Source organism: Budorcas taxicolor, chromosome 16 (genome assembly GCF_023091745.1).
Source record: "Budorcas taxicolor isolate Tak-1 chromosome 16, Takin1.1, whole genome shotgun sequence".
Taxonomy (NCBI): domain Eukaryota; kingdom Metazoa; phylum Chordata; class Mammalia; order Artiodactyla; family Bovidae; genus Budorcas; species Budorcas taxicolor.
The window spans coordinates 44,078,116-44,105,306 of NC_068925.1; the positions used below are offsets into that span (position 1 = coordinate 44,078,116).

Genomic DNA, 27,191 nt, shown 5'->3' on the forward strand with positions numbered 1-27,191 from the left:
CAGGCCTCAGTTTAAGTTGTCAGCCCTGTTAGGTCAGGGTTTTTCCCAACATGCCACATAGTGTGAAGCCACCTATTCTTCATTTGTGATGATGCAGGACAAAAGTGAGCACCGTGAGAAGGTGAGAAGCTGCACAACCAGCACCAGGACTGAGCAGTTTACCAATAAAAACTTGGTTCCAACTTCCGACCCTCTTAGAAAAGAGGGTAGGAACGGCCGTAAAACCAGGAATGCATTATGGCCCCTTGATTCATGCACAGAACTGCCTTCCTCAGTTTTAATATAATTCAGCTCCTCTGAAATCCCGAACATCTGTTCCCGGCATACACCAGGCAATATTATGGCTGTATAATCCCTTTACATTTATTCATGGAAAACCTGAATAAATGCCCCTTAGCCATTATAAAACCCTGAGGCTGTCTAATATTCCAACCCATGGTTATAACTGAGGTCTTCATTTCTATCAAAAAAGCATTTCTTTTCTCCCTTTCCATAAAACTGATTATCTTCTACATTTAATTCTCACCAGGTAACCAACCAACACCATACTATGAGGTAAGCTTTAGAACCTTACACACCTAGTGGGTCAGGAGACTTGCTGCACTTTAGGTTTATTTTTAGATAACTTGTGTTAACCCATTAACACTGAAGTAATTTCCCTTTATTTTTAAAGGGTTCAACAAAATATGGTTTTAAAGTACCACTGAAATTAAATTTAATACCTCGAAACATAGTACTTTTTTTAATCCAGTGAGTGCTGCACTGTTGAATTTGTAATTAAAATTACTTCAGCATGAAGACTGGAAGGATGTAGACAAAGACCCCAGTATGAGGAACATGTGCATGAGAGCTCTGCATCACTGACAGATGGGGCCAGAGACAATGCCTCAGTTTGGCAGCTAAACTCAACACAAAGCAGTGTCATGGAGCACTGAACAAATATCTATTGTTGACGGTTTCAACAGATAATTTTATGAGATTCATCATTACAATGCCTACAGGTAAAATCTTAGCAGAAGCCGAAGATCCATGAAACCGCAAAAGAAAGGTATCCATCTGAGTTAGACGAAGAGGGAATTTCATGTTCCTGATTTTCTTCTGGGCTCACAGACTATGCAAGAAATAAACCTAATGCTACCCCTGACTCTGCGTTTGTCCCTGTGATTTCTGCTGATGCCAAGAATCCCTTTCTCCTAACATTGGACTTGCTCTGCTCTCCCTCTCATATTGCTCCCTTAGGCTTCCTCACTCATATTCCTACAAGAGGAAATATCAGACCACAATAACATTTTCCAACTCCACAACAGTGTGACTCTTGGCTTTAATTACTTTCTCCTCTGGGGTCTCCTCCTTCAGAACAAAATTACTAGGCATGTAAGACAAGGGATTCTCCATGTAAAGTATTCACACACTGCCACGTATGTTGCACTGAGGAGGCCAAGTAGCTCCCAGACGCTGCCTGAGGGCTCTCTCACCCGCATCATGAATTGAACTAGATTAAAGCAAAATTGTCCAAAATTGCATAAGGAGCCTCTTTAGAGCAAGAGCTGGTCCCTTTTCGCCTTTCTCACTTTAACCTCACCAACCTTCCCACTAAAATGAACCATGGGGACCGGTCGTAAAACGGGTCGTGCCCGTCACTGAAGAGATCTGAGCCCTCCTCCGTCCCTGCGTCAGAGCCGGTGTCATCCACGAACGCCTCCTCATCAAAGTCCTCCATCTCCTCTTGCTGCTCGTCAGCCAGCTCAGTGATGTCGGAATCGGCCGTGGAAAAAGTGGGGGAGGGTGTGCGGTCAGCAAGGCGCTCATTCACACAGCCGTGGAAAATGGGGGAGCTAGACACCAGGGGACACGCCGATGGACACAGCCAAGGAGAGAGGAACAGTCGGTTAAACAGGAAGCTACAGGTGCCAACAGGACAGAACCCACTGAGGAACCAAAACAAAATAAGCAAGTGGAAAAGCAAAAGGACAAAATAAGCATAAATCATCTGGTTCAGGTGAAAGGGAACAAGGACTGATCCTTAGAATAAGAAAAGCAAAGGAAATACATGAGTAGAATATGCCAGGTAAATAACGTGCTGTAAAACATTTATGTTCCCCCATTCACACAAAAGATTAGCAGCCAGGCCTCAAAGGAGCCACTCAATATCAAGTGAAATAATAAAGTTTAAATCTCTATTCCAATCTCCATGTCACTGTGGAGCAGCAAACAAAATGGATGAATGATATATGGCAAAGTAGGTATATACCTTGCTTGGGTAAGATGTGTCTGGCCAATTCATCTCTTTAAATAAAAACACACTCTACTATCAGAGCAGAGTGAAAAAGACTAATTTCATTTCTACAAAATACTACAACTTCAGCTTCACCTTTGAACCCAGGTCCTTTAAAACTGTCAGAAAGTTTTCTCAATCAGAAAATAATTCAAATTCTGAAATCATTAAGGTGAAAACTTACATTTCTCTGCTTTTAAAATTCCAAATCTCTAAGAACTTGACTAAACATGGACTCACATTCAATGCTGACTAAGGTATACATAAAAGAGGTGCAAGTGGGCTACTCAGGTGTGCAACTATTCACTCTTGGTAAAGACTAAACTGAGATGCACTGTTTTAAAAATTAAAGTGAGGACGTAGCAGGTCATGGAGAAGTTGTAGTCTGATAAACTGCATGTCATACTGTGATTCTGAACCATGCTGGATACAGACACAGGTTTTCTTTTTCTTTTAATTCTATCTTGGTCAAGAGTAAGACATTTTGTGAATGAGTTGAGAGGCAGGGAAAACTGTCAGCTACTTTGTTTCAAAGTCTGAGACTTAAACCTGCCAGGTGGATAAAAGGGAAGGAAAATATACCAAATGGTACAGTGGCTATGTGTGAGTGAATAAGATTATAAATGGGGGCTTTTTTGTACTTTTTTTCTTTAACTTTATGTAATACCTTTGAGGCTTTAAACAATTAAAACCATTACCTGAAAAGAATAAAATCATCACATACCTTCCCACAAGTTTGAACCAATGGAACCGATCATAAAATGGATCGCTGCCAGTCATGGTGGTCTCACTTTCATCTTGGGTGCTGGAGGCCATCTCCCCTGCTCTGTCATACATCTCTCTCATCAAATCCAGCCTCTGCCTGGACAGTAAACGTAAAGTGCACTGGGTTAGTATCACAAGGTCACATCAAAATTTCACAGTGGAAGGATCTTCCATGCAAGGTTTTATAAAGCTGCTCCCACCATTTAATGATATTAAAAAAGAATGAAGGCAAAAAGCACAGAAACTCTAACACTCAGTATCCAAAGTGTCAGAATCTAGAGAGAAGCCATCAAGAAAGTTAAGAATGGCCATCTAATCTCTACTGAGTCCCAGGATAAATGTAGTTCAATGGCATATGGTATCTCAAACATACTGAAACAGCACAAAATACCTCATTATACTAAAGGCAAAGGAAGCTATGCCATTTCATCATCATCATGAGATCCAGGACAGAAAAGATGAATAATTACTAGATCTAAGACAAAAACAGATATTATAAAATTAAAAGTTAAACTATAAGAGGGTCTATCGAGGGTTAATTAATTTTAATTCCACCCCCCTCCCTGCCAAATTTGTGTGCCATCTTTGCACAAGCGCCATGTAATCTTTCCTTTGTCATCTCAAATTTAGTATACACGCTGCCAAAGGAACATTATGGAGGGTAAATGTAAATCACCTCTACAAATGACAAAGATATTCACAGAACACGATTTGTTCACTTAGAAGAAAACGAATGGACAGTGCTATTACCAACATCAGCAACAGCACTTAGATGCACAAAAAGGAAGCAATGGCAACATCACAGAGAGAAGAGCCCACGTGAGCAATTCATTATTATTTTCTAAATAAAACAATTGGCTTTATATGTAATGTTTTCATACTTAAGTTTCTCCAAAGACCAATAATGTGTTGCTCCATTTTTCAGATCCTGAACTTCTACAGCTACCACTGTACGAGGGAAAGGTCTGTCTTCCTGAGTTTTTTCAGTCTCAGTGGGAAGCAGTTCAGGAGGCAGAGGGGAGTACAACGTGTCCGTGAGCAGAACAAACTGAAACTGCACCTAAATGGACAGAAGAAACCATGGACAAACAGGCTTTTTGTTTTTCCAAGTGATGTTCAGAAACAAGGCAACATAATCAGGCCCAATGGGAAAGACGTCAAACAGCAGCATGTGGTCAACAGCTTTTGATTAAGTGAGAAACGTGGCTACTTATATATTAATCATTTAGCTATTTACAGTCTTTGTTTTCCTGGCCTGGCACAGTGTTTTTGCACAATCTAAAATCTCAACAAATATATCTTGGTTAACTGAACAAAGACTTCCATAGAGAACAGAAGGTGGACCCAGGAATGCATCTCCAAATGAGAGCAGGTAGACATGTGCTAAGGTTTTCTGTTAAATTCAGAGGATTATAACTGTTACTCTTAAAAGTGTTTACTACACAAAAGTGCTTTGCATTCATCATGTCATTTATTTCTTGGTAACTCTCTATTTTTTTTTTTTTAACCAACCATTAATGAAATGCTAGGTACAGCTATGAGAAAAAAAGACCTAGCCCCTGCCATCATTTAATCTATTTAAAGAGAAAAATAGTTAATATATAAGCACAAAATGAGATGGAGTTACAAAAGAATAAGAGATCTTATTCCTATTTCATGAAACTAAAAATACAGCCCTAGAAAAACAGAATGATTTTTCCCCAAAGTCAGGCAGTGTGAGATCTTACCTACTTCTCAATACTGGCCCCTCATCCTATTCCCCGTAATCTTAGCAGTCAGGAGACTGTCAAACAGAGGGACACACAGAACAATGAATCTATGCTGTGGTGTGATGTTTCTGGCATCACAATTACCATGCGTAGACACTATTTTGGCACTGTATGTATATTCATTCTCTCACCCCTCAGGAAATCACAAAAACCCTGGGTGGCAGGCCTAGTTGCCAAACTCCTTCTGCAGATGAGGGACTAGAGGCCCAGGTTACTAGAGTTAAACAACTGGGAGAGTTGGGGTAGGAACCTGGCTGTCTGGCTGCAGAATGCACGTGCTTGTCCATTACACAAAACTGCCTCTCAGAGCCTAGTAGAGGAGAAGGCACAGAGGACTTAAAGGTGCCAACTTAATGGAAGAGAACTAAAGGAAAACTGAGATTTTCAGAACCCAAGAGTAATATTTTTCTACTGATATGCTTCTTTAACTCTCATCAGGAATACAGTCTCCTCATATATAAAACAGGCTAGAAAACATGTTATTTTAAAAATTTCATTTAACAAATACTTAAAGACATCACTTTGCCAACAAATGTCCGTATAGTCAAAGCTATGGTTTTCCCAGCAGTCATTTTGGATGTGAGAGTTGGACCATAAAGAAGGCTGAATGCTGAAGAACTGATGCTTTCGAATTGTGGTGCTGGAGAAGACTCTTGAGAGTCTCTTGGACTACAAGGAGATCTCCAATCAATCCTAAAGGAAATCAGTCCTGAATAGTCATTGAAAGGACTGATGCTAAAGCTGAAGCTCCAATAGTTTGGCCACCTGACGTGAAGGGCAGACTTATTGGAAAAGACTCTGATGCTGGGAAAAACTGAAGGCAGGAGGAGGGGAGGGTAGCAGAGGATGAGATGGTTAGATAGTATCACCAACTCAATGGGCATTTGAACAAACTCTGGGAGATAGTGAAGGACAGGAAAGCTTGGTGTGCTGCAGTCTATGGGGGTCCCAAAGACTCAGACATGACTTAGCAACTGAACAACAACTAGTACCTACTTCATTCCAGGCACATATGTTAAATGAAGGCATATATAAACCTGTTTCACAGCAAAAAGCTGCTGAGTTCACCAAAGGGAAAGGTGGCCTTAAAACGAGGACCATGAAGCCCATCAGGCTCAGCTCTGCCTCAGGATGGTCCCTGTTCCCACAACCTCCATTACCTTCTTCTTTAGTTCCACACTGATGGCATTGGCCTCCTTTAGGTAAACAGCATTGCCCCAGAGTAAGTCCCTTAATGAGGTGAATTGGTGAGACTTCCACTTCCGGAAGGCCCACTGGGCCAGCTCAAATTCATGTTGTGTCCACGGAACTGAAAGAGCAAACCAGGTGTATTTAATGGTGGACTCATAACTATGTAGAAATTACATCCCTCCTATACCTCAGCTTTTTAAAAAAATCAAGTTACTTTCCAGTTTTTCTTTCTTTTCTTTTAGATACAGCTCTGTGTGGTTTATCATAAAGAAAAACCCTTAGTCTGTTGTACAACTTGAAACAGATCTATTTTCCTTTCTAGTAGAGGAAAAAGAAGGTCATATTTCACATAGATATTTAAAAATAAAGAATTCAATGTACAAATTAAAGAGTTTCGTTAAAGTTATTATGAAGCCTTGAGATTACTGAAGAGGTTGGGTGAAAAAATAAAAAATGATGAATGTTCACACTGCATTTTAATTTCAACTAAGAAATTCTAGAAAACTTAAGACAGGTAGGTATGACAAAACAATGTGATGAGCAATCTGCCAGAAAGAGATTTAATACACGCTTCTATATTCCAAAGTCCTCACGGGGAAATCCCTGACATAAACCAGCAAATAAAACAGAGCATCCTGTTTTGTTCTTTTTGGCCACACTACTCAGCATGTGGGATCTTAGTTCCCTAAACAGGGATCAAACCCTCACCCCCTACATTGGAAATGTGGAATTTTAACCACTAGACCACCAGGGGAATCTGTAAAACAGAGCATCTTAACAAAGATTAAGCTCTATATCTGCTTGTCACAAATATATAAATTTCATATGTATGGTCATATGAGACAGTTTATATAAACTGCCCAAGAGATTTCTACAGAGACTATGCTCAGAAACCTTGGGTTCTAAGAGACTATTAGTCCCACCCCCACCTCATAGAGTACAGCCTGGACGCTTAGCCTTGAGCATCTTTTAAATCATCTTTAAACTGGCTCAGGAATTTGACAACACAGATTCAGAACATCTACAGAGCAAAGTTTCAGTCTCTAGATTTCACCTTCTTCCTCCTCCTCTTCCTCTTCAGTTGTTTCTGCAGCCAGGGATCGCGTCTCCACCTGCTTCTGCAAGGCCTGCAATTTACTCTCATAGTCCTGAACAAAAACAAAGAAGATAACATGTAGGAGAGAGAGGAAATAGGAGGGAAAGAAAAAGAAATGCAAGGAAGATTGGGCAAGGGAGAGACAGCAAAAGACAAAGAAACAAGAAGACAGCGGCAAGAAGCAACAATAAAAAGACAGACATACCGAGAAATGCTTCTGAACAAAGCCATAAAGCACCCAAAATAGTCTGCACTGGGTAAATGCTTTAAAAGATCTTGTATTCTAGGGAATTTAACTGTAGTCTCTCTTTCTACTCCTTAGACTCAAGAGTTCTTTATTTGGGATTACAGTAGAGCAAAGGGGGAATTTTCAAGGAAAAAAAAATGCATGTGTCCCTTAAAGGTTAAAATGCATTTAAATAGTATCTTAACACATCCAAGAATACCAAAGAAATACAATACTGGAAAAGATTAAGTTCACTAATATTGCTAAGAGTTCCAATTATATGTTTGGATGGGAGAAAAAATTCAGATTGTAGACTCTGAAACTCTCTATGGATGAAATATTACTATCTTTGCAGATGTAGGATAAGTTTAGCTTTCAGGGAACCTCAGTGTTAAAAGAACAGTGTTATTAGGATTGAAATAATCGACATGCTGCAATTATTTATTCAATAAAGAAATTTTATATCAAAATATACTGTTATAATCTAAAATGTACTATTATATTACAAATCATATTCATCCTTCCTTTCTTCCTTGTTTCCATGCACTCTCAATAAGTGTGATATTGCTACTATTAGTGAAAAATAAAATGGTTCTTGGGGGACTAAAAAAAACTTTTTAATGTATAAAACACAAATATACACACAGTATGTAAACTGATACCTTGTATATCTGAGGTATTAAAATGGCATAGTGGGGAGAGAAGAGGGAAAAAAATGTCTAAAACAGTTCCTTGGCGTGTTCATGAAAAAAAAAAGCTTGTGTTTTTTGACAACAAAACAAGTTAAGAAAAAGACCTTCACACAGTAAAATACCAAATCACAGGGTTAAGCACAGCATTTAAAAAATAAACTATTAGGCTTCCTGCTTCTCTAGGAGTGGCATGATTACAGGCTGTAAAGAGATAGAAGGTTTAGGTACGACCACGTACTGTTTTCAAACAAAGCTTTCCAAGTCACAAATCAAATATTCCATGCATAAAGAGGATCACTGAAAGCCCAGTTAGCAAACTTCATCACAAAAGGGGCTCCCAATGGTGATGCTAAGAAGGATGCAAATATTCTCCAGGCTCTAGTCATTTATCGTTTGGTCTCACAAAGGAAGCTTTCTCTCTTTAGTGGAGCTGGCAGTGACCAAGAGTCAGCGAAATAGCTCTTTAAAGACATCTCCGGGAGTTGGTGATGGACAGGGAGGCCTGGCGTGCTGCGATTCATGGGGTCGCAAAGAGTCGGACACGACTGAACTGAACTGAACTGAAACATGCTTTTTAGGATATCATGTACTGTGGGGAAAAGAGAAAAAGAAAAATATAAAGTACCAGGTATAAAGACATCGGTTTTGCTCCTGGAACCTGATCTTACTAGTCTTGTAATTCTGGGAAAGTTAATCCTTTTAACACCTCTTTTTGGCCTTTTTTTAAAATGAAGATTTTATTATTCCACCTGCCTAAATTTAAGGTAGGACTGCAGGAAGGATGAAAGGACAAACCATTTAAAAATGTATGTGAAAGTCCTGTTAAATGGCAACATACTATCAAAATGACAAGCAGCGTTTTTTGAAAGTTTCTTTTCTACATACATCCAGCCCTCCATCTTGGTTTCTAAATACCATTCTCCAGTAACAGAAACCAGGGCTCCTTAGGAAAATGACTGATTTCGGATTTGGAGCAAGGAAAATACAAGGTAACCCCAGAATATCTTGTGCCAGAAAGCACAGAGTACTCAAAGACCAACAGGACCATTTCAAAAGGACGAAGACTCCCACTGGTCAATAAATGATAATAACAGGAAAAGAATATATACCACGTTGAGTATAAAAAGAATCCATGAGACCACAGTGATACTGAAAGATGGAGAGAAAAAAGGGAAACCTCTTCCTTACCAAAAAACAAAACAAAAAGCCAGTTAATAAATGAAGAGGGAATGACAGAAAATCACTACTACAGTGTAACCCCAGATGTAGTAACTGAATCATCCAAGGATCATTAATACAAGCTACCACAACTGACAGAATGGAAAACAGAATATTCACACAATCACAAGAGCCTATTAATGAGAAAGCGCTAGGAAAAAACACATTAACTAAATTTATTAAACATTACTGAAAACAGGACAAATTAACATTTTACATCTACTGATGTGAAGCAGATGGAAGCACAGAATACAACATTTATAGCGTTCTTAACAATGTTTAACCTAAATCAAATCTTGAAGAAATAATCAAATTAGAAAGTGACCTAGACTCTTCAAAAATACCTATGTAATGAAAGATAAAAGAAACACCAGAACCAAATGCAATTAATAAACCTTGATTGGATCTTGGATTAAAAAAAGTACACACTTTTAACATTTATATTTAGACAATTATAGAAATTTGAAAATTACCTGTATATTACATGATTTTGAATCAGTATTAAATACTTGGATGGGATAATGGTATTAAGAGAATATCCTTGGTTTTAGGATATTTATGTGTATGCAGGAGTAAACTATGGGAGAAGGAAATGGCAACCCACTCCAGTATTCTGGCCTAGAGAATCCCAGGGATGAGGGAGCCTGGTGGGCTGCAGTCTATGGGGTCGCACAGAGTCAGACACGACTGAAGCGACTTAGCAGCAGCAGCAGCAGCAGGAGTAAACTAACATGGTATCTGTAACTTATTCTCAAATGATTCAGAAACAGTATATACATATGGGTATACAACGGTTCACTGTACTCTTTTTTTTTTTTTTTTTCAAAATAAGAAGTTGAGCTTTTTTTTTAAAAAAACCTATGTATGACATAAGATTCTCTCAGCAAAAAGAGACTGTTGATTTACCTAAAGAGCATCAGATGGAAAAAAATGTTAATATTTTAGCTTGAGAATTTTTTTGTTTTTCATTTTTGCCCCAATTTTTTAATTATAGCAATATACACACGACATAAAATTTGCCATTTTAACACATGAAATACGCTAACAATGTTGTATAACCATCACCACTGTCCATGCTCCAGAATTCTTCATCTTGTAAAACTGAAACTTTTTGTCCATGAAATACTAACTCCCACCCCTGCAGCCCTCAACCACCATTCTACCTTTTGTCTCTATGATTTTGGCTACTCTAGCTATCTCAGATAAGTGGAATCATGTATGCTTGTGACTTTTTGTGACTGGTTTATTTTTGAGGATTTCCTCAAGAACAGGATTACACCATGAGTAAGATAGACGGCTGGTGGGAAGCTGCTGTACAGCACAGGGAGCTCAGCTCGGTGCTCGGTAATGACCTAGAGGGGTGGGGCGGGAGAGGCGGAGGGATGTTCAAGAGGGAGGGGATATGTACATGCATACAACCGAGTCTCTGTTGTATAGCAGAAACTAACGCAACATGGGAAAGCAATTATACTTCAATTTAAAAAAAAGGAAAAGAGAATGAGTTTACAAGCTGGTCAAACTACCAAATGAAGACAAAATCCTTAGATTCTTACAGTAAAAGAGTGACTTTTCCTAAAAGCTGTGGTTGTGCTTTAGTGGCAGCAAAGCTGACATAAAAAGATGTTCAATAATGCTGCTGCTGCTAAGTCGCTTCAGTCGTGTCCGACTCTGTGCGACCCCACAGACTGCAGCCCACCAGGCTCCCCCATCCCTGGGATTCTCTAGGCAAGAACACTGGAGTGGGATGCCATTTCCTTCTCCATCAATAATATAGACCTAAAACTTTAACTGCACTTTGACCAGGAAAAATTTCTATAAGCAGTTGGTAGTCCAAATGTCAATGAAAGTGAAGTGAAAGTGAAAGTTACTCAGTCATGTCCGACTCTTTGCAACCCCAAGAACTATTCAGTCCATGGAATTCTCCAGGCCAGAATACTGGAGTGGGTAGCCTTTCCCTTCTCCAGGGGATCTTTCCAACCCAGGGATTGAACCCAGGGCTCCCGCATTGCAGGTGGATTCTTTATCAGCTGAGCTATCAAGAAAGCCCCCAAATGTCAATACCAATTCTTGAACTGACCTCCTCTTCCCCAAACCAGGCTGCATATGAGCTTCCAACAAGGATATTTTGATTGTTAACCAGAAAAATACTAAGCCCTGGATTTTCCTGCAATAAATGGATAAAGAGATTCAGATACTACTGTTCTGTCCACTTCATGGAGAAAATTAGAATCATTACAGAAAACATGCTAAAAAATAATATATTTACCAATAGTCTTCTCTGTTTATAAAAAGTTCCAACTAACTGAATATATGCTCCATATTTATAAAGGCACTGCACTGACTGTTTCTTCTTCTAGAATGTTCTCTCCCACCCGACTATCTTTGTTTTCAAGCTTACTTTGTGCTAGGAACTGTTCTAAATGTTTAACATGGATTGTTCCAAGCATCCCAATAATGCTATGAAAATGTTTCTATTGTTATTCTTGTGTTAAAAAAGAAGAAAAACCTTAAAGAAATTAAGTAACTCTCCAAAGATCAAAATTAGCAAGTGGTAGAAAAAGAACCTGAACCCAAGCAATTGGACTCAGAGCATGCTATCTTTTTCAAAGAAAAACCACTATCCATCCATTCATTTGACAAATGAATACCATCTTCACTCCTATTATGTGCCAGATGCTAGGGATATAGTGAGTGGTCAGTAAGACAAAAGTTCCACTGGTGACGGAGATATAATAAACAGTAAACAGACACAGTACAGACTATGATTTCAGGAGAGAGAAATGCTATGAAGAAAGGGAGTTATCAGAGGCCAATAGAGAGACGTGATAGGTGGAGGAAAGCTAAGATTAGCTGCTCAGGGAAGGTCTCTCTGCAGAGATAACATTTAATCAGAGATCTAAGCAAGCACTCTGAGATCTTTGGTGGAGGTTTCTTATTCCAGTCAAATTTAGCTGACAGCAAGCACAAAGGCCCTGATGTGGAGCTTGGAGTATTTAAGGAAAAGCAAGAAAACCGGTGCGGGTGGACTGGAGGAATGAGAAGAGTTGGAGAAGCAGTTGACAACTTTCAGATAGGGACTGGGTTGTGGACAGGTTTACAGGCCACGGAAAGGACTGTGGATTTTATTCTAAGGGTGTCACTGGTAGCCTAGAGCCAGGAAATCTAGCACATGTAGTAAAAATACCAATGTCCATGGAGAATGGCCTGTGGACTTGGAACAAGGCCAGGAGCCATGAAGCTGTCCCTGCCGTTTCAAGGGAGATGACAGTGGCCTGGTCCAGGGTCTCAGCAGGTGACAAAAAGCAAATGGAGCTGGCATATGTTTTAGAGGCAGAAGAAGTGTGCCCTGCAGATGAAGATGTGACCATGGGGTGTGAGAGAGAAAGGGAAACTGAGGATCACGCTTGAATTCTGGTCTGAGCTAGCTGCTCTGGTTTAGATAGTTCAGACGTGAGATGCCAGTTAACTCTCTGGATGTCAGGTCACAGTTGTGTGTTCGTGACCAGAGACTGGGGAAGGCCCAGGCTGGAGAGAGTATCTCTGAGAGTCAGCCGAGAGGGAGGCAGAGCAGGGGTCTGCAGACAGACTGCCTGCCTGAGACTGGACCTGGATTCCACTGAGCAACTGTGCGAGGATGGGAAAATATGTAAAATGGGATTAACAACACCTATACTTCACAGAGGAGGGGTGCTAGGAGGATTCAATGAGTTAATACATGTAAAATGTATTATATGTATTTCGTCCAAGTACTGTTGACCCTTGAACAATATAGGATGGGGCACTGACCCTCCACGCAGTAGAAAACTTGCACATAATTTTACAGTCGGCTTTTGGTTTCCAAGGTCCCACACCTGCAGATTCAACCAAATGTGGATCTGTGGTACGTATTCGCTGAAAAAAACCCCACATCTAAGTGGACCCATGCAGGTCAAACATGTGTCTTTCAAAGGTTCACTGTAAACGCTCAACAGGAGGTGCTGTCTTCATTATCACCTGTGTGAACACAGAAGCTGAGGCCACAGATATGTGTGAGGTCACCTAGAGGAAAGAGCAAATATAGGAAAAAAAAAAATGACCTATGTCTGTGGCCACAGAGACCATGAAGGAGCAGCGAAAGAAAAATCAGAAGCCAAGAGAACAAAGGTTTCGAGAAGTAAAGAGCAGGCAAGCCATGTAAGCTGCTAGAGAGATTTAGTAAAACAAGGACTAAGAAAACACCTGGATTTTCCATCAAGGAGACTCCTGGTGACCCTGACCAGACTGGCTGCAGTGGTGAGGTGGGAATGAGTCTGACTGGCCTGAGTTCAAGAATGGGGAGAGGAGACAAGAAAAAGAAGGTAGCCAGTGGGGAAAAGTACAGAAAACGCTCTCAGGAGTATTTCTAGAAAAAGGAACATACAAACACAGTGGCAGATCACAGGGAACACAACTTTTTTTGAAACTGGTGTTTGCATGCTGACAGGAATAATGTAGGAGAAAATCAGATGCTGTGAAAGAGAAGGGGTAGGTGTACAGTAAGTCCCTCAGAAAACGGAATGAAGGGAACGAGGGCTGGGCTAAGACAGAAGCACAGACAGTTCTTCCACCAAGAGGAGGGAAGGCCAGGTATGGGTATGGATGCGTGGACACACGCAGACCTGGACATGGGAAGAAAAGAAAAACTTCCTGATTCCTTCTCTTTCTCAAAATGAAAGTAAGCAGCTGAGAGCAAAAAAAAGGCCATCTTTCATCTCCTGAGATGCCTGGTTGTAAACCTTCAGAGCATCCTGTGATTTTCCCTCAAGGCATTTGTCACAAACTATATGACCATTGGTGTGACTGTCTAATGGCTATCTCCTCCATGACTCTGTGAACTTCACGAGGCCAGGAACCGCCTCTCATTCACCACTGAATCACCAGCATCTGGCACCTGTCTGTCTAGATTCTAGAGTAGATACACAGTTGTGTGCTGATCTTCTAGTCAACAGTTCTCAGAAGCGTCCAGGGATTGGCAAATCTGCAGGCTGAATCCAGATCACCACTTGTGTTTATAAATAGAGCAGCTTTAGCAAAACACACCCACATCCATCCCTTTGCGTATCATCTACAGCTGCTATTCTGCTACAACAGGGGAGCTGAGCAGTTTTGATAAAGACCATGACGCTCATAGGAGGCTTCCCAGGTGGCTCAGACTGTAAAGAATCTGCCCGCAATGTGGGAGACCTGGGTTCGATCCCTGGGTCCGATCCCTGGGTCAGGAAGTTTCCCTGGAGAAGGGAATGGCTACCCACTCCAGTATGCTTGTCTGGAGAATCCCATGGGCAGAGGAGCCTGGCAGGCTACAGTCCATGGGACCGCAGAGTTGGACATGACTGAGTGATTCACACTTACATATGAGGCCCACAAAGCCTAAAATATTTACTACCCGGCCCTTTACAGAAAAGGTTTACCAGTCTCTGTTCTAGATTGTGGTTCTCAAAGACAGATGCTGATCCAGCAGCAGTAGGAACAGCAGCATCACTTGAGATCTTATCAGAAACACAATTATCAGACCCCACTGCAGACCTCCTGAATCAGAAACTCTGGGGGTGGGCCCAGCATTCTATGTTCTCACATGCCCCTCGGAAGCTTCTCATGCACATGACAGTTTTGAGAACCACTCTTCTGGGTGACACACACAGATGGATGGTGAAGAAAACATGACAGATAAGGTACTTATTCTAGGTGAATTTACGTTTTCATGCAAGGACCAAATAAGCGCACAGAGTTAATATTAAACAGTGGGCTGTCCTGGGATCGGCTGCAACAGGAAAAGGGGCACGTGAGCATTGATCTGGAAGGGGAGTTAGGCACAAGGAGAAAGGATTCTAGTCTTGAGGAAGTGCCAAAGCCCAGAGGTGGGAACAAGCTTGGCAAGCTCAAATAACAAAGTACTTGCACGGTGAGGGAATGTTAAGACATGAAGTCAGAGAGGCAGGCAAGAAGCCAAAACACAGACCCCCTTGGAGGCTACAAAGCACCATGGGAAGCCACTGGAGGCCACTGGCACTGACTTGTTTTCAAAGGATGATGTGGGTTGCCGTGTGGACAATGGTGTACAGAGGTCAGGAACAGGAGAGAAGAGACTCGTTACGAGGCTACTGCGGTACTATTGGTGAGAGACGATGGTGTCACGATGAGGGCATCTCTGAGGAGATGGCATTGAAGGTAAAAATGAATGTCATAATTCTGGGTTTTCCAGTTAGGCTACTTTTGACATTAGAGGCTTGGCTCTTTTCGCTAATACTGCATTCCTCTTTTCACGGTGGATTATAATTAGCAAGCAATAGCTAGAAGGGAAACATCCATATTCCAGTTCTTGTCAACACCTTAATTTACTCACCACTGGCAGCACCATGCAGACACAGCCTCAGATCTATGCCTCTGGGGGCCCCATAACACCTGTTCTTAGACCTGTGCGGCCCCTGTCTTTTCCTGTCTCTCAGGCCTGTTTTGGTCTCATTTACTTTATTTTCCAATCACGGTTCAAGCAAGAGCCATTCACCACCTCATGAGATATATACACAGGCTTATCCCCACCACAAAATGATTCATTAAGTCTATCTCCAAATAATCTATCAGTCATGCCCTCTCTCCCTGCCTGCTTGGAAAGCATCATTTCTCATTTAGTTCCTCCAGCAAGTTCCCAACTGAAGCACTGGGCTCTGAATCTGCCTTCTTCCAACTCATCCTCCCACCCAAATTTCGGCCATTTCTAAAAGGTTAATCTGACAATGCAATCTCCCTGTAGAATATGTGTTAGCTTCCATCACACTCAAGACAAAATCCCAAGCCATGGGATGGGATGCCATTAACCCAGCATGCCAGTCTGGCCCTTGCCCCCTCTCCCCAGGTCCACTCATCTCTCATCACCCTCCAACACACAGCTGTGTTCCAACCACCCCCAAGTCACCTGCAGGTCCCTGGGCCTGACACGCTTCCTCCTTCCCTCTGCCATTCTTCACTTGGTACACTGGCACTTGTGCTTTGGGATTCTGCTCTTGGCTTAGGGCTCCCTCTTTCAGAAACCTTTTCCCACTCTGCCCATGCTCACTCTGTGCATATCACTACACATATTATACTACACTGGAATCGTCTGTACTGTCCTAGAAATGGTCAGATATTGGCCACTTTTCCACCAGTTTCACTGACAGTAGAGAGATACAAAGTACCTGAAGGGAAAGAGAAAAAGCCTGAAGCAAACCAATCCAAGTTTAATGTTTCCCTCAAGCTCCAGATTTCATATTAAAAACTCATGGCGGGGGAACAAAAAACCCACGTAGATGTTGTATTCTACTCTCTTATGTATGATTATGTTCTTTATCAACATAAAAAATAATGCATGTCCAAATGTTCAATAAGACTGATGGTCCATTCCAGAAAAATCTTCCATTTTGTCCTGTTCACCTCTAACATATCACCAATACTCTGGGTGGAGAAAAGCAATGGTTAAAGGAAAAAAAGAAAAGTTAAATAGAGCTACTCAAAGCTTTTTAGAAATTTCATGTCTACCTATATATGTGAAGGGAAGTTTACCATTTCATTTAAAGGAAACTTTAAATCAAAATTACATAGTAAAAACATAGAAAAAATACAGCTCAAAGTAAACTCAGAGAAATCATACAGGGATATCTGATATCCTCATTCATCATCAAAAGTAGAAAAGCTTTTATTTAAGTAAAAGGTAGCATAAAATAAGGGTTAAAGATCTCATTTAAGACAGAATTTTGATAACTCAAAAAGGGTAAGAAAAGCAAAAGCTCTAAACAAATGAAGTTCATGTAAAAATATTGTTAAAAAGATACGGTTTGTAACCACCTTCAGATGAAAAAGCAATAAATAAAAGTCAAGCCCAGGTTTAATCAGCATCATGCTGTTTCCCGCTCCCCTCCTCCCACATCAGAGACAAACCACACTCTTAAAAGGTAACTTCAGTTTTTATTGAATGAGGACTTTATTTTTTAACATTACACACTAACTCTCCCTTTCTGAAAAGGTAGATCTTACACTCAAAGACCAATCTTCAAGCATTTTTTTAAAAAGAAACTGGGGGAGAAATCCATAGTTCATTAACAAGAAGATTCACAACTCTTTTTACAGTAATGATGGGAGGAAACCAATACACTTCACAACCTACAGTGGTTCAAACTAAATATCTAGAGCAGATTTTTAAATCTCATAAAGATGACATAAAGTGGACAATTATGAAAACTGTTCATAATACAGACTCTGGCTCTGACAGCAAAGAACAAGTACTTGCTTTGCATTGCACCTACGAAGGCATCTTCATTAAGGTATGCTAGGACAGCAGCTTCCCCTGCTCCCAGTCTTTTGTGTATATCATTAAGGCAAGTCTACAAAGGACCAGGAGGGCACAGGGGCATAGCAGCTGACCGGAGGAAACCTACATAACTTCCTGTAGTCTGACAGCCTTTAATGCAGACATTGGTGGGGCAAACTGTGTTTTGTCCTGTTTTCTTTTTCTCCCAGCATAAATCTGCGCCTAAAGCACAAGAGGTCACTTCGAGTCACTTCAATGGAATAAACAATTCCCATTCAATGCATTTCCAGTGAAAAGAGAAGCACCAGAAAGAATTAGAAGTAAAAATAAAGGAAAAGCCCTTTGGTTTAGACTTGTTAGATAAATAAACTAACTCTGCAAAGAATACCACAGTGTGTCGTTTGATTTGTGAAATTGTACCAATTGATTAGGACTCAACGTCTATTATTGTCAGATCATTATGTAATTTCAACAGCGCAAACTTTTCTTAAAAAACTGCACCATGATAACAGCTAGGGATATTTCAGTAATACAATAATGACTTAGTGGTGACCATTTACCTTTGGTCTTATAGGATTTAAGCTTGGGAACAGATACTGTCAAATTCAAAAACAAAACAAAACAAAGCAGTATAACCAATCACAAAAACATCATGGTACTAGTTACTTCTTTAGTGAGAGTCAATAAAGTAATTTCATTCATATAGTTATTTTCTAAAATAAGTATCTGCTCTGAAATACATGAAGGGACATAGATATCAATCAATCAAACCTTGGTTTATTTCTTTCTGGTCATCTGAAATTAAGGGCTAGTTTAGATATCTAAACATTTCAGTAATCTCAGGGTGCCTGGATCAGCAGATGAAGCACAAATATAAATCTAATCCTTCGGAATATCAAGTGTGGGTATAGTGCGTACCACAACCCACATTTGTGAATGAAAACACTGTATTTCTTTTCATTCTACAGCCTCCTGATCACCAGTAGAAACTCACTCCATTGCTCAGTGCCAAAGGGAGATACCTGTCCATAAGATTAAAAAGGCTACCATAAAAATGAAAATACATAGGTCTATCCTATGTTATCTCAAGTTGGAAAATTGAGAGCCCACTTTTGATACAGAGTTAAAAGCTGAGTTATTATTAGTTTTAGAAAATGAACTTTTTGCAAGAAAGAAATAGAAAACTATGCCTAAGAAGGACAAATGGGGAGTACACAAGATGCACTGAAGTGACTGATCTGAAGTAGCCTACGAAGTACATTCAAACCACCTGGTACAGGACACTGTCATCTCAACTAAGTCAGTTCATTACAAACATCACTCCTGTCTAATCTGCCATAAAGCTTCAGCTAAAGACTAGGACTGCTCTAGCTATGAAAGCAAAAATAGCCCCCGAAGTTAATTGGAAGCAATTTTTTGTGCATTATGAAAGCATTTTCTTAGAAGCAAAGAAAAAAAAATACTATGATTAAAAACAATGTTCTAATAAAGCATAGTGCCCACACACAAAGGAAAAACATCCTATATAACCACAATCTGTGAGGCTTCCTTGAACATTAACTGCTATACTGGATGTAATTTTTCACACCATCTGGAAGACAAGCGTCTGACAGGTGACTTAGTGTGACTTGGGGATCTTCAACAACGTGGTGTCAGGCAATCTCATAGACATCTCTGGCTCTTCACACCGCCTCTTAAAAAAGTTTCTGCCAAGTTCAAGAAATGAAGGATGTAGAAAACTATTCTTTTCTTCCCATCAAAATCCATCTTTTTTAGTGGATTCTCCAGTGAGGCAAACTGAGACCACAACATAGTAAAATGAGGTATTGATACAGTAACTGTTCATCAGGACGTCTCTTTCCTTGCTTGAGTATCTGTGAGCATTACTGCTGCTGACCAAAAAATAGTTTATTATACATCATCTCCTTTATTCTCAATCAGACCAAAGTTAACTTATTTTAATATTTCATCACCTACTGAAAACAAGCAGCACACAGCCAAAGGCTGCAGCCTTCTCCCCATGTATCACCTCTTTCCTCTCTCCACCAAATAACCTCCTTAATAAACTTATATGTACTGCTCAAAGCATCATATGAGTATTTTGTTGGTATTTCTGTTGGCGTGACATTGGTGAATAGTTCAGTGTCTTTCTGTATGTATTTGTGTGAGAAATGATGTTAAGCTTCAAAATGCAAACCACAAACAGAAATCCAGGCAGGTGCCAACTTAAAGATTTCAGTATTATGACAGAATTTATACATACACTGATGTATTCAAAAGGGAAAAAAACCTACTGAATCACTTCTATGCAAAATACAGCTGAGTAAGATGATGTGGAAGTTCCCTAGAAGATGCAAAGTTGTGTACTATAAAATATGTCCAAAGACATTCAGTTCTGGCTTATGAAACTTCCAATGATATTTAAAGAAACAGACACAGATAGGAAATCCAAAGCTGTGTCCACAGCTGCATGTTCTTATTTTTAAACTAATGTCTAACAATCATGGGGAAATAATAGACATTCAATTCAACATCTCAAATTCCTCTTTAGAATGTTTGCATAAACCAAGAGGCAGGTTACTTCTGGATATCAGATAAATTTATAGGTTTTACAAAAACATAACAAACTTACACCAAAACAAGACCAGTCTGGGTAAGTAAGTATATTATCTATGCACCAAAAAAGGAGGACAGTCTCAGAAAAACAAGGGAGGTCTCAGTGTTTTGTCCAAAATTCCAGAAACTGCCCACTCACGGTATACAAACAACAGGGAGGTGTTGAAACATTTACCAGTGTCTAATGTTTTAACAATAAAATCAGTTCATATTTTAGGAACACAACATTACAATCACAATGTAAATACTAAGAACTCAAGGCCAAGGCTAGAACCAACTCAAATCATAAGCTACCATCGCCTGTTTCCTCCACCAAGAATTCAAGCTTGTCCAGTAATTTAGACTGTAGTTTCCCGACCAGTTTTGAGATTGGGTGCCGAGAACTGTCGCCTCATTCTCGGAGGTGTCACAAACTGGCTACAGTGGTTGGGTCTGTCAGTCTGCTTCTGACAAGAAGTGGCTGCACTGCCCTCCACCTGAGCTCCAGTGTTATAATTACAGTAAGCTTGACGGTGCTGGTGCATGTGGCGTTTCGCCTGAAAAGTCTGCAGGTCAGCGGTGGGGTGGCCACTGTGGGAGGCGAGCACTTCTGGGGAAGCAGATGCCTGGCAGCGAGCACTTTTCGGTTGGCCATTATTGAGAGAATTGCTTCTCCAGCGTAACTGAGGTGGCTGTTGTTGATTATTAATGTGCTGCTTGCTAACCTGGATGTGATCTTGACTTCGAGTGCCCTGAGGGCCCCATGGTAACTGGGGATCCTTAGGAGCAGCTCTAGTCCCCTTTTCTTGGTTCTCCGGCTTATTTCCTTTCCTTCCGTCTTCCTCTTTGGGAATCCTAAGCTCTATCACCTCATCTTCTGTGATGATGATGTGTGTCCCGGGACTCCACGAGTTTCTGTGTTTAGGATTGCTCTTAAACGGAAACCGGGGCTTCCGGTTCTCCGGAGGGATGAAGCGATGAGGTACATTCTGCCGACGAAGCTGCTTTGTTATTTCCTGCTGCTGCAGGTTCTTGAACCGAATTTGCTCTTGCCTCATCCAACGCAGACGTCCACGTCTAAAAGCTGGGTCTCCGTTCATCAGCTGGGAGACACGCTCTTCTTTCCCAAGGTCTCCGCTGTCGCCTTTACTTACATCATTCTCAGGCTTGCTACTGGCACCAGCGCCACTGGGTTCCTTTGATTTTTGGTTTCCTTGGGTTTTCTGTTCTGGAGACCCAATCAGCGGCAAGACTTTCTCCATTTTGAGCATTTTGTTTCTTAAGATTTTTATCTCCTCATCTTTCATGTTATTTTGCTTTTTGACTTCTTGCAAAATATCTTCCAGCTTGTCTATATGAACCTTAAGGTCGTCCACATCAGTCCCGCCTTTACTACTGGCCATTACGTCCTCGATCTTTTCATCCCCTACACCAACGGTGTCCCAGACATCCCTGGCCACTGCCCTCCAGGAGTCCCGCTCATTAGGATCTTTCTTCCCATACATGGCACAAAGCTCTTTCATCTTAACAATGGCCAAGGCTTCAATCTCCTGGCGACTATGCCGAAAATCATTGAGAGCAACCTCGTAGCATATCTCTTTCACAGCCTGAATCTTAAGATCTGAGATGGTGACCCACTTGGAGTCTTTACTCAGGCGTCTTCTCTGGGGGATCTGATACATTTTTATTGGTTCCCGTTTCTTCCCACTGCTGGGGAGGCCGCATTTTTTAACAATGGTTTGCAGCTTGCTGGGAGGCAGCTTTTCTCTCAGAGAAGTAATCAGTTTCCAGCTCTCTTCACAGGACCTCTTGTCAGAATCATCCCCGCTATCAGAATCCGCGTCCTTTGGAAAAACAAAATCAAAAATGGCCCCAAAATAACCAAAATTAAAATGTAAAAAAGGAAACTCAAATTGAAGAAAAAGCAAGCAAAAAAGCCCTAATAAATTTAAAAATGAAACCAAAAAAGTTAAAAAAAAAACAAAACAAACAAACAAACAAAAAACCCTAGATAATGTGCAAGTCTATTAAGACATATGCTTATGTAGATTATCATCAAGAAGACTTGCTTTTTTCTTTTTCTAGTAACATTAATCCAAATTTCCACTTTGTGGCTTAAGTGATGGAATCTGCAATCAAATTTCTTAGGAGGGCTGAAACAGTGAGAAAGTCTCTCACTGTAAGGTCACATGAAGTTATTAACAAAATGGTGTGCAATAACATCTCCACTATCTCAAGAGAATGAACTAAAACCTTCACCCCACACATGCTAACACCCATGCAGCCACTTCCCCACATTTGCCTTGGTTATTGCTGTTGCTTCTTCCAGAAACTCTCTCCCCCATGAGTGAGCACAGATGCCATACAAGATGTGACGAGCAGGCGGATTAACAAAGGTTAGTAATGCTGGAGAATGCCACGTTTTGTTTAGCTTTACTAAAAAGAGCAGCCCTAGAAAAAAGTTAGAAGATGAGAAAGTAGAAAAAGAAGCAGTCAAACAGGGATGTTAAAAATGCTAAGAATCCCTATTAGCAGACCATGAGAGATTCTTATCAACCAAATTGTTTTTTTGCTAGAAGGTAAGAGGGTTCTGAAACTAGTCTTTCCAGGAGCACACATCAGATTTGCTCCTTTCCTGCGTCATGACAAATTGATCTATTTCATTTGTGACAATTAAAGTTTGTTATCCATACAATAAGGACACATAAAAAAGGATCTTTATAGTGAGTCTGCTATTTTGTTTTCCACACACTTAAACCAATAAATACCTTATCACCAAAATTTTAGGAAACAAATCCCCAGAACATAAACTAAGCTAGGAAAAGATACTTTCATTTAAACATTATTCAAAATTGCCAAACTAATATTTTAATAAATACAATCTAGACATCTGTTGTTTCATCTATGAAAACCTATGGTGTTTCTAGTTTTTTGAGGTATATTACTTTAAGTTGACAACTCTATCAACATGTAAAACACAAAAGATTATATTCTGCTTATGTATTCTGCTTACGCTATTAAAAACATTATTTCCAACTCTCTGTCTTTCCAGCTGTTTTTGCACCATTACCTCTTTTTCAAACAACTTTACTTAGGCTTAAAACAGCAGTCTGACTTTACAACTAAGCAATTTCAATGGCTATTTGGATAATAAACAATTATTCTTAACAAACACAAGCAAACTTGGTAACATGGGTCTAAATGAAAGCTGGGTTGGATTTAGAACTCCCTATGACAGACAAGATTAAGGAAGGCTCTCTATTCAAGAGATAAAAGTTACTGGGAAAAGAAACTACTCACTAAAGGGTAGTTCAAGGTAGTCTAGTAAATGAAAATGTTCTTATTTAATAGTCTCTTTGACTTGGCTATGGTTACCATACTCATCTCTAGGAAAGGTCTAGAAAAAATAAAGAATTAAAACTAATAAATAGTATCTTGTTTTCTAGACCAAAGACTTCTATGTCTGTATGTACAGTTACTTTCTAGGGAATGAAAAAATAACCCCTAACAATAATAGCAATAATTTGGCCCCTGAATTTGGAGATGTTACTACTGATTAGTATTACTGACATTTGCCTATAAATGGATACTAAACCATTTATAATACCTACTTATTTGAAAATTTAGCAACAAAAAACAGATAAAGCTAAATTTATAGACTCTACACTATTTTTTCCTTTTCCTTTTTAGTTTGAAAATCTTAAGTAATAAAAGCTAATCTTAAGTGATAAAGGATGACATTAATAAACATTAGAGAAAAAAAGTATGTCTGATGTCTAAAAAGGTTTTCTTGTATATATGCAAAAACTGAGTTATACAGAACACAAATTCGCTCTGATTCTTTCTACATAATTAACTATCAGTTTTTTCCTCTGGGCTTCTTTTATTTTTCTTTAAAAATTGCCTAATGATGAAATGAATACCTAATTAAGGAAATAACAGTTCTAATTATTGCTTTAATATATTTAAGTGATAAAAGTTATGCCTTTAAACTCTAAAATAAAACATAATTAAATGAGTTTACATAAATTCAAAAGAACTAAATTAAATCAAGTGGCCATAATTTTCTTTCTTTTTATAATACTGGTCATACTGCCTCTGTAGAATATGTTTTCTCTTTAAAGCTCAAACATATCACCCCTATCACTTACTACTGGCCACAATACTGAAAACTCTTGCAAAACTTATGTGCCAAGATTCAAATCCTATCTTATGTCACAAAAAAAAAAGATTTTAAGATATTCTGCCTGAAGACTATGAAAATAAAGGAGAGAAGATGCCCAAAATATGTGTCAAAAAGCAAGCATAGAAAGGACCAGGCATACGATCAAGCACTAACTAAAAAAGAATGTTCAGCAATGTAACAATGGGACACAGTGGGGGAACTATTATAATAAAAAACTCATGAGCCTGAATTCCATTTTTTGTAATGCTGTTATTATGCAAAAATAATCACATACAATAAATAATAAACATTTACTGAATATTAAGTTCTTTGTATCCTCTCAGTGTTTATCCATAGAGTGCATTCAAAACATATCTGTTGGTTGACTAATATAGGGTCATAAAAATACATTTTTAATTCAGTATTGTTAATGGCTAAATATTCCTCAGGCTGAAGTGTTAGAAATCAACTCCTTTTGAGGACGAGAAATTTAAGTGGAACAGACAGTTGGATTTATGAGAGGAAAGAACCTCCTTGCTTAAGGAGCTGCTCTTAAAATCCTAGAGAGCTTTCAGATACAGAGCAATCGACAATCAGAACCTGATTACTTACAAACTAAGTATGTCCTCTGGAAACTAAATGTGTCCTGGAGCCATCTGGTTTGATGTGAAATTCGCTCAGTCATGTCTGATTCTTTTCAACCCCGTGGACTGTAGCCCACCAGGCTCCTCTGACAATGGAATTCTCCAGGCAAGAATACTGGAGTGGGTAGCCATTCCCTCCCCAGGGACTGAACTCAGGTCTTCTGCATTGCAGATTCTTTACTATCTGAATTTACTTTCTGTTTATTAATAGTCATTGTCTTTATTTCAGAGCACAGAATGATCACCAGCCATCACTATTCGTTTACACCTGGTTAGTGACTCAAATGGTCCTAGCAGCATTGGCATCACCTGGGAGCTTCTTAGAAATGCAGAATCTCAGGTCCTACCCTAGACCTACAGGATCAGCATCAGCATTGTACAAGACTCCCAAGATGTTGAGAAGCACTGCTCTTCTGGACAGAACACCAAAGAAAGCCAGAAGACTCATGTTTAAGCCTCAGACCCATCAGTTAAGAATGGGCAAGGTAGCATTTTTTTGGACTTTGCTTCCTCAACTATAAACCGGAGGAAATATCTGTCACTTTATTTACATATATAGCAACTAAAGAGGGTTATTTTGGAAATCAGAAAAATGATGGATGTTAAAACTCTCTGTAAATTATAAAGCTGTATACAAATACAAGACACTACTGTTAAAGGCACATGTGTCACAAAGTTTTCAAGCCCTTAATCACACTGTAGTTGAATCTTTGTGTTTTCATTACAAACTAAATGCCAAAGAGGCCTCTTAAAGAGACTCTATCTATTACACTGCTATTATCTTGCCCCAAACACTTGATTTATTCTTGCAATCCATTCTTTTTTGGGCTTTACTATAATTTCCAAGATAACTAACTGAGTTAACGCACTGCAAGCGTGAGAATCGAGCTGCCCTGGAAAAGACTGATTTTGCACAAGTCCTTGGCTTTTCTGATTCATTTAGCAACAGCCTCTCTTTTTCAAAGCACAGTACAGCTGCAAGGCTATGGCTTACATGCTGTAGTTTACACTTGGTATTCTATATGCTGTATTTTATGCTAAGGGAAGAAACCAGTATCCCAGCTTTCTCACTAATGCCTCCTCAACCAGTTCCCCCTTTCTCCCTAATACCTCTAAGAAGTCCATCAATCTTAAAAAATTAAAAATTCCTAAACTGCATCCACAGTATCCAAAGGTTGTTATGCCTTTTTCCCAATAATATATACCAAATGAATGCCTAGAAGCTTCCTATAGCCAGGGTTTTGTAATCCAAAACTGGATGGCTTGAAACATGAAAATCTAACTAATGGATAAACTTATTTATTCATGCAATTCAATTTCTATAAAATATAGAAAATCAATTAACATCATAAAATCCTATCACCATTAGCATCACAAGCTGCAACCTGAAACTGATTTCTCAGCTACTCGCACAAATGCTTTCTCAACCCAGAGAAACCAGACTTCCCTCTCTCCTCTTGGAGTTGGCTGGGCAGCCCCTACTTCCACTGTCACCCCACATGCCATGGAGACCCTTACTGAGAATTCAGACTCCATGCAGGGAACAGAAAAGGATTAACACATGCAACTGTGCAGCAACATTTTTAGACATAGTTTAACTTACAAAAAAAAAGTCCACCCAGCATAAGAACAATCCCCAAGTCAGCCCAAGAGCAGAGAATTAGTACTATCAGGTGATCAGAAACAAAACCAAGGCAAACACCCATCAAATTCAATATTCAGAGTAGTTATTATTGAGAGAGTCACCCCTGGTGCATATTCAAAAACCACTATCAAGAGGCCAAGGCTACCAGAAAAGCTTTCAGTATTTCCTCAAAAAGCTCTTGGTTTTGATAGAAGATGTGACTTTAAGACATAGAGGCACAGAAGTAGTACCTTTAAGGACAGTATTTCAGGCTAAGGCTACCAGGAGATGGAAGGTCCTTCTCCACGAAGGACACGAGACAAGAGCACATGGTGTCAGTGAGAGCAGGAGAAGCAACGGGCGAGTGCTCGTCTGTGGGACGGGGAAGGTGGGACATGAGAGCAAGCTGCCATTTCCTAACGGAGGATGCATGATGGGCTCCTACCAGTCTCTGCTGCTCCAAGAGAAGATCTGCTTCTTCCTTCTCCTTTTTGTACAGGATCTCCATTTCCTGTAGCCTAGAAGGAAAAGAAGAGCAAGAGAGAAAAGAAACTGTAAAATCACAAGAGCTGTTTCAGGAATCCTACTAAATGCTGAAAAGACATGCAAGTCATGTGGGCCACACTGCATCT

General features: G+C 39.8%; 1 protein-coding gene across 1 annotated transcript in view; it reads right to left on the reverse strand.

Moving 5' to 3' along the window:
- The window catches only part of KIF1B (kinesin family member 1B), a 189,576-nt gene that overhangs the window by 84,494 nt on the left and 77,891 nt on the right, over positions 1-27,191 (reverse strand). Inside the window, exons 22-27 of the mRNA XM_052653410.1 lie at positions 27,005-27,077; positions 7,055-7,148; positions 5,970-6,118; positions 3,922-4,100; positions 3,000-3,137; positions 1,587-1,835 (exon numbers count right to left, since the gene is read on the reverse strand). Of these exons, the coding sequence (XP_052509370.1) occupies positions 1,587-1,835; positions 3,000-3,137; positions 3,922-4,100; positions 5,970-6,118; positions 7,055-7,148; positions 27,005-27,077 (882 nt within the window). The remainder of the gene's footprint in view (positions 1-1,586; positions 1,836-2,999; positions 3,138-3,921; positions 4,101-5,969; positions 6,119-7,054; positions 7,149-27,004; positions 27,078-27,191) is intronic.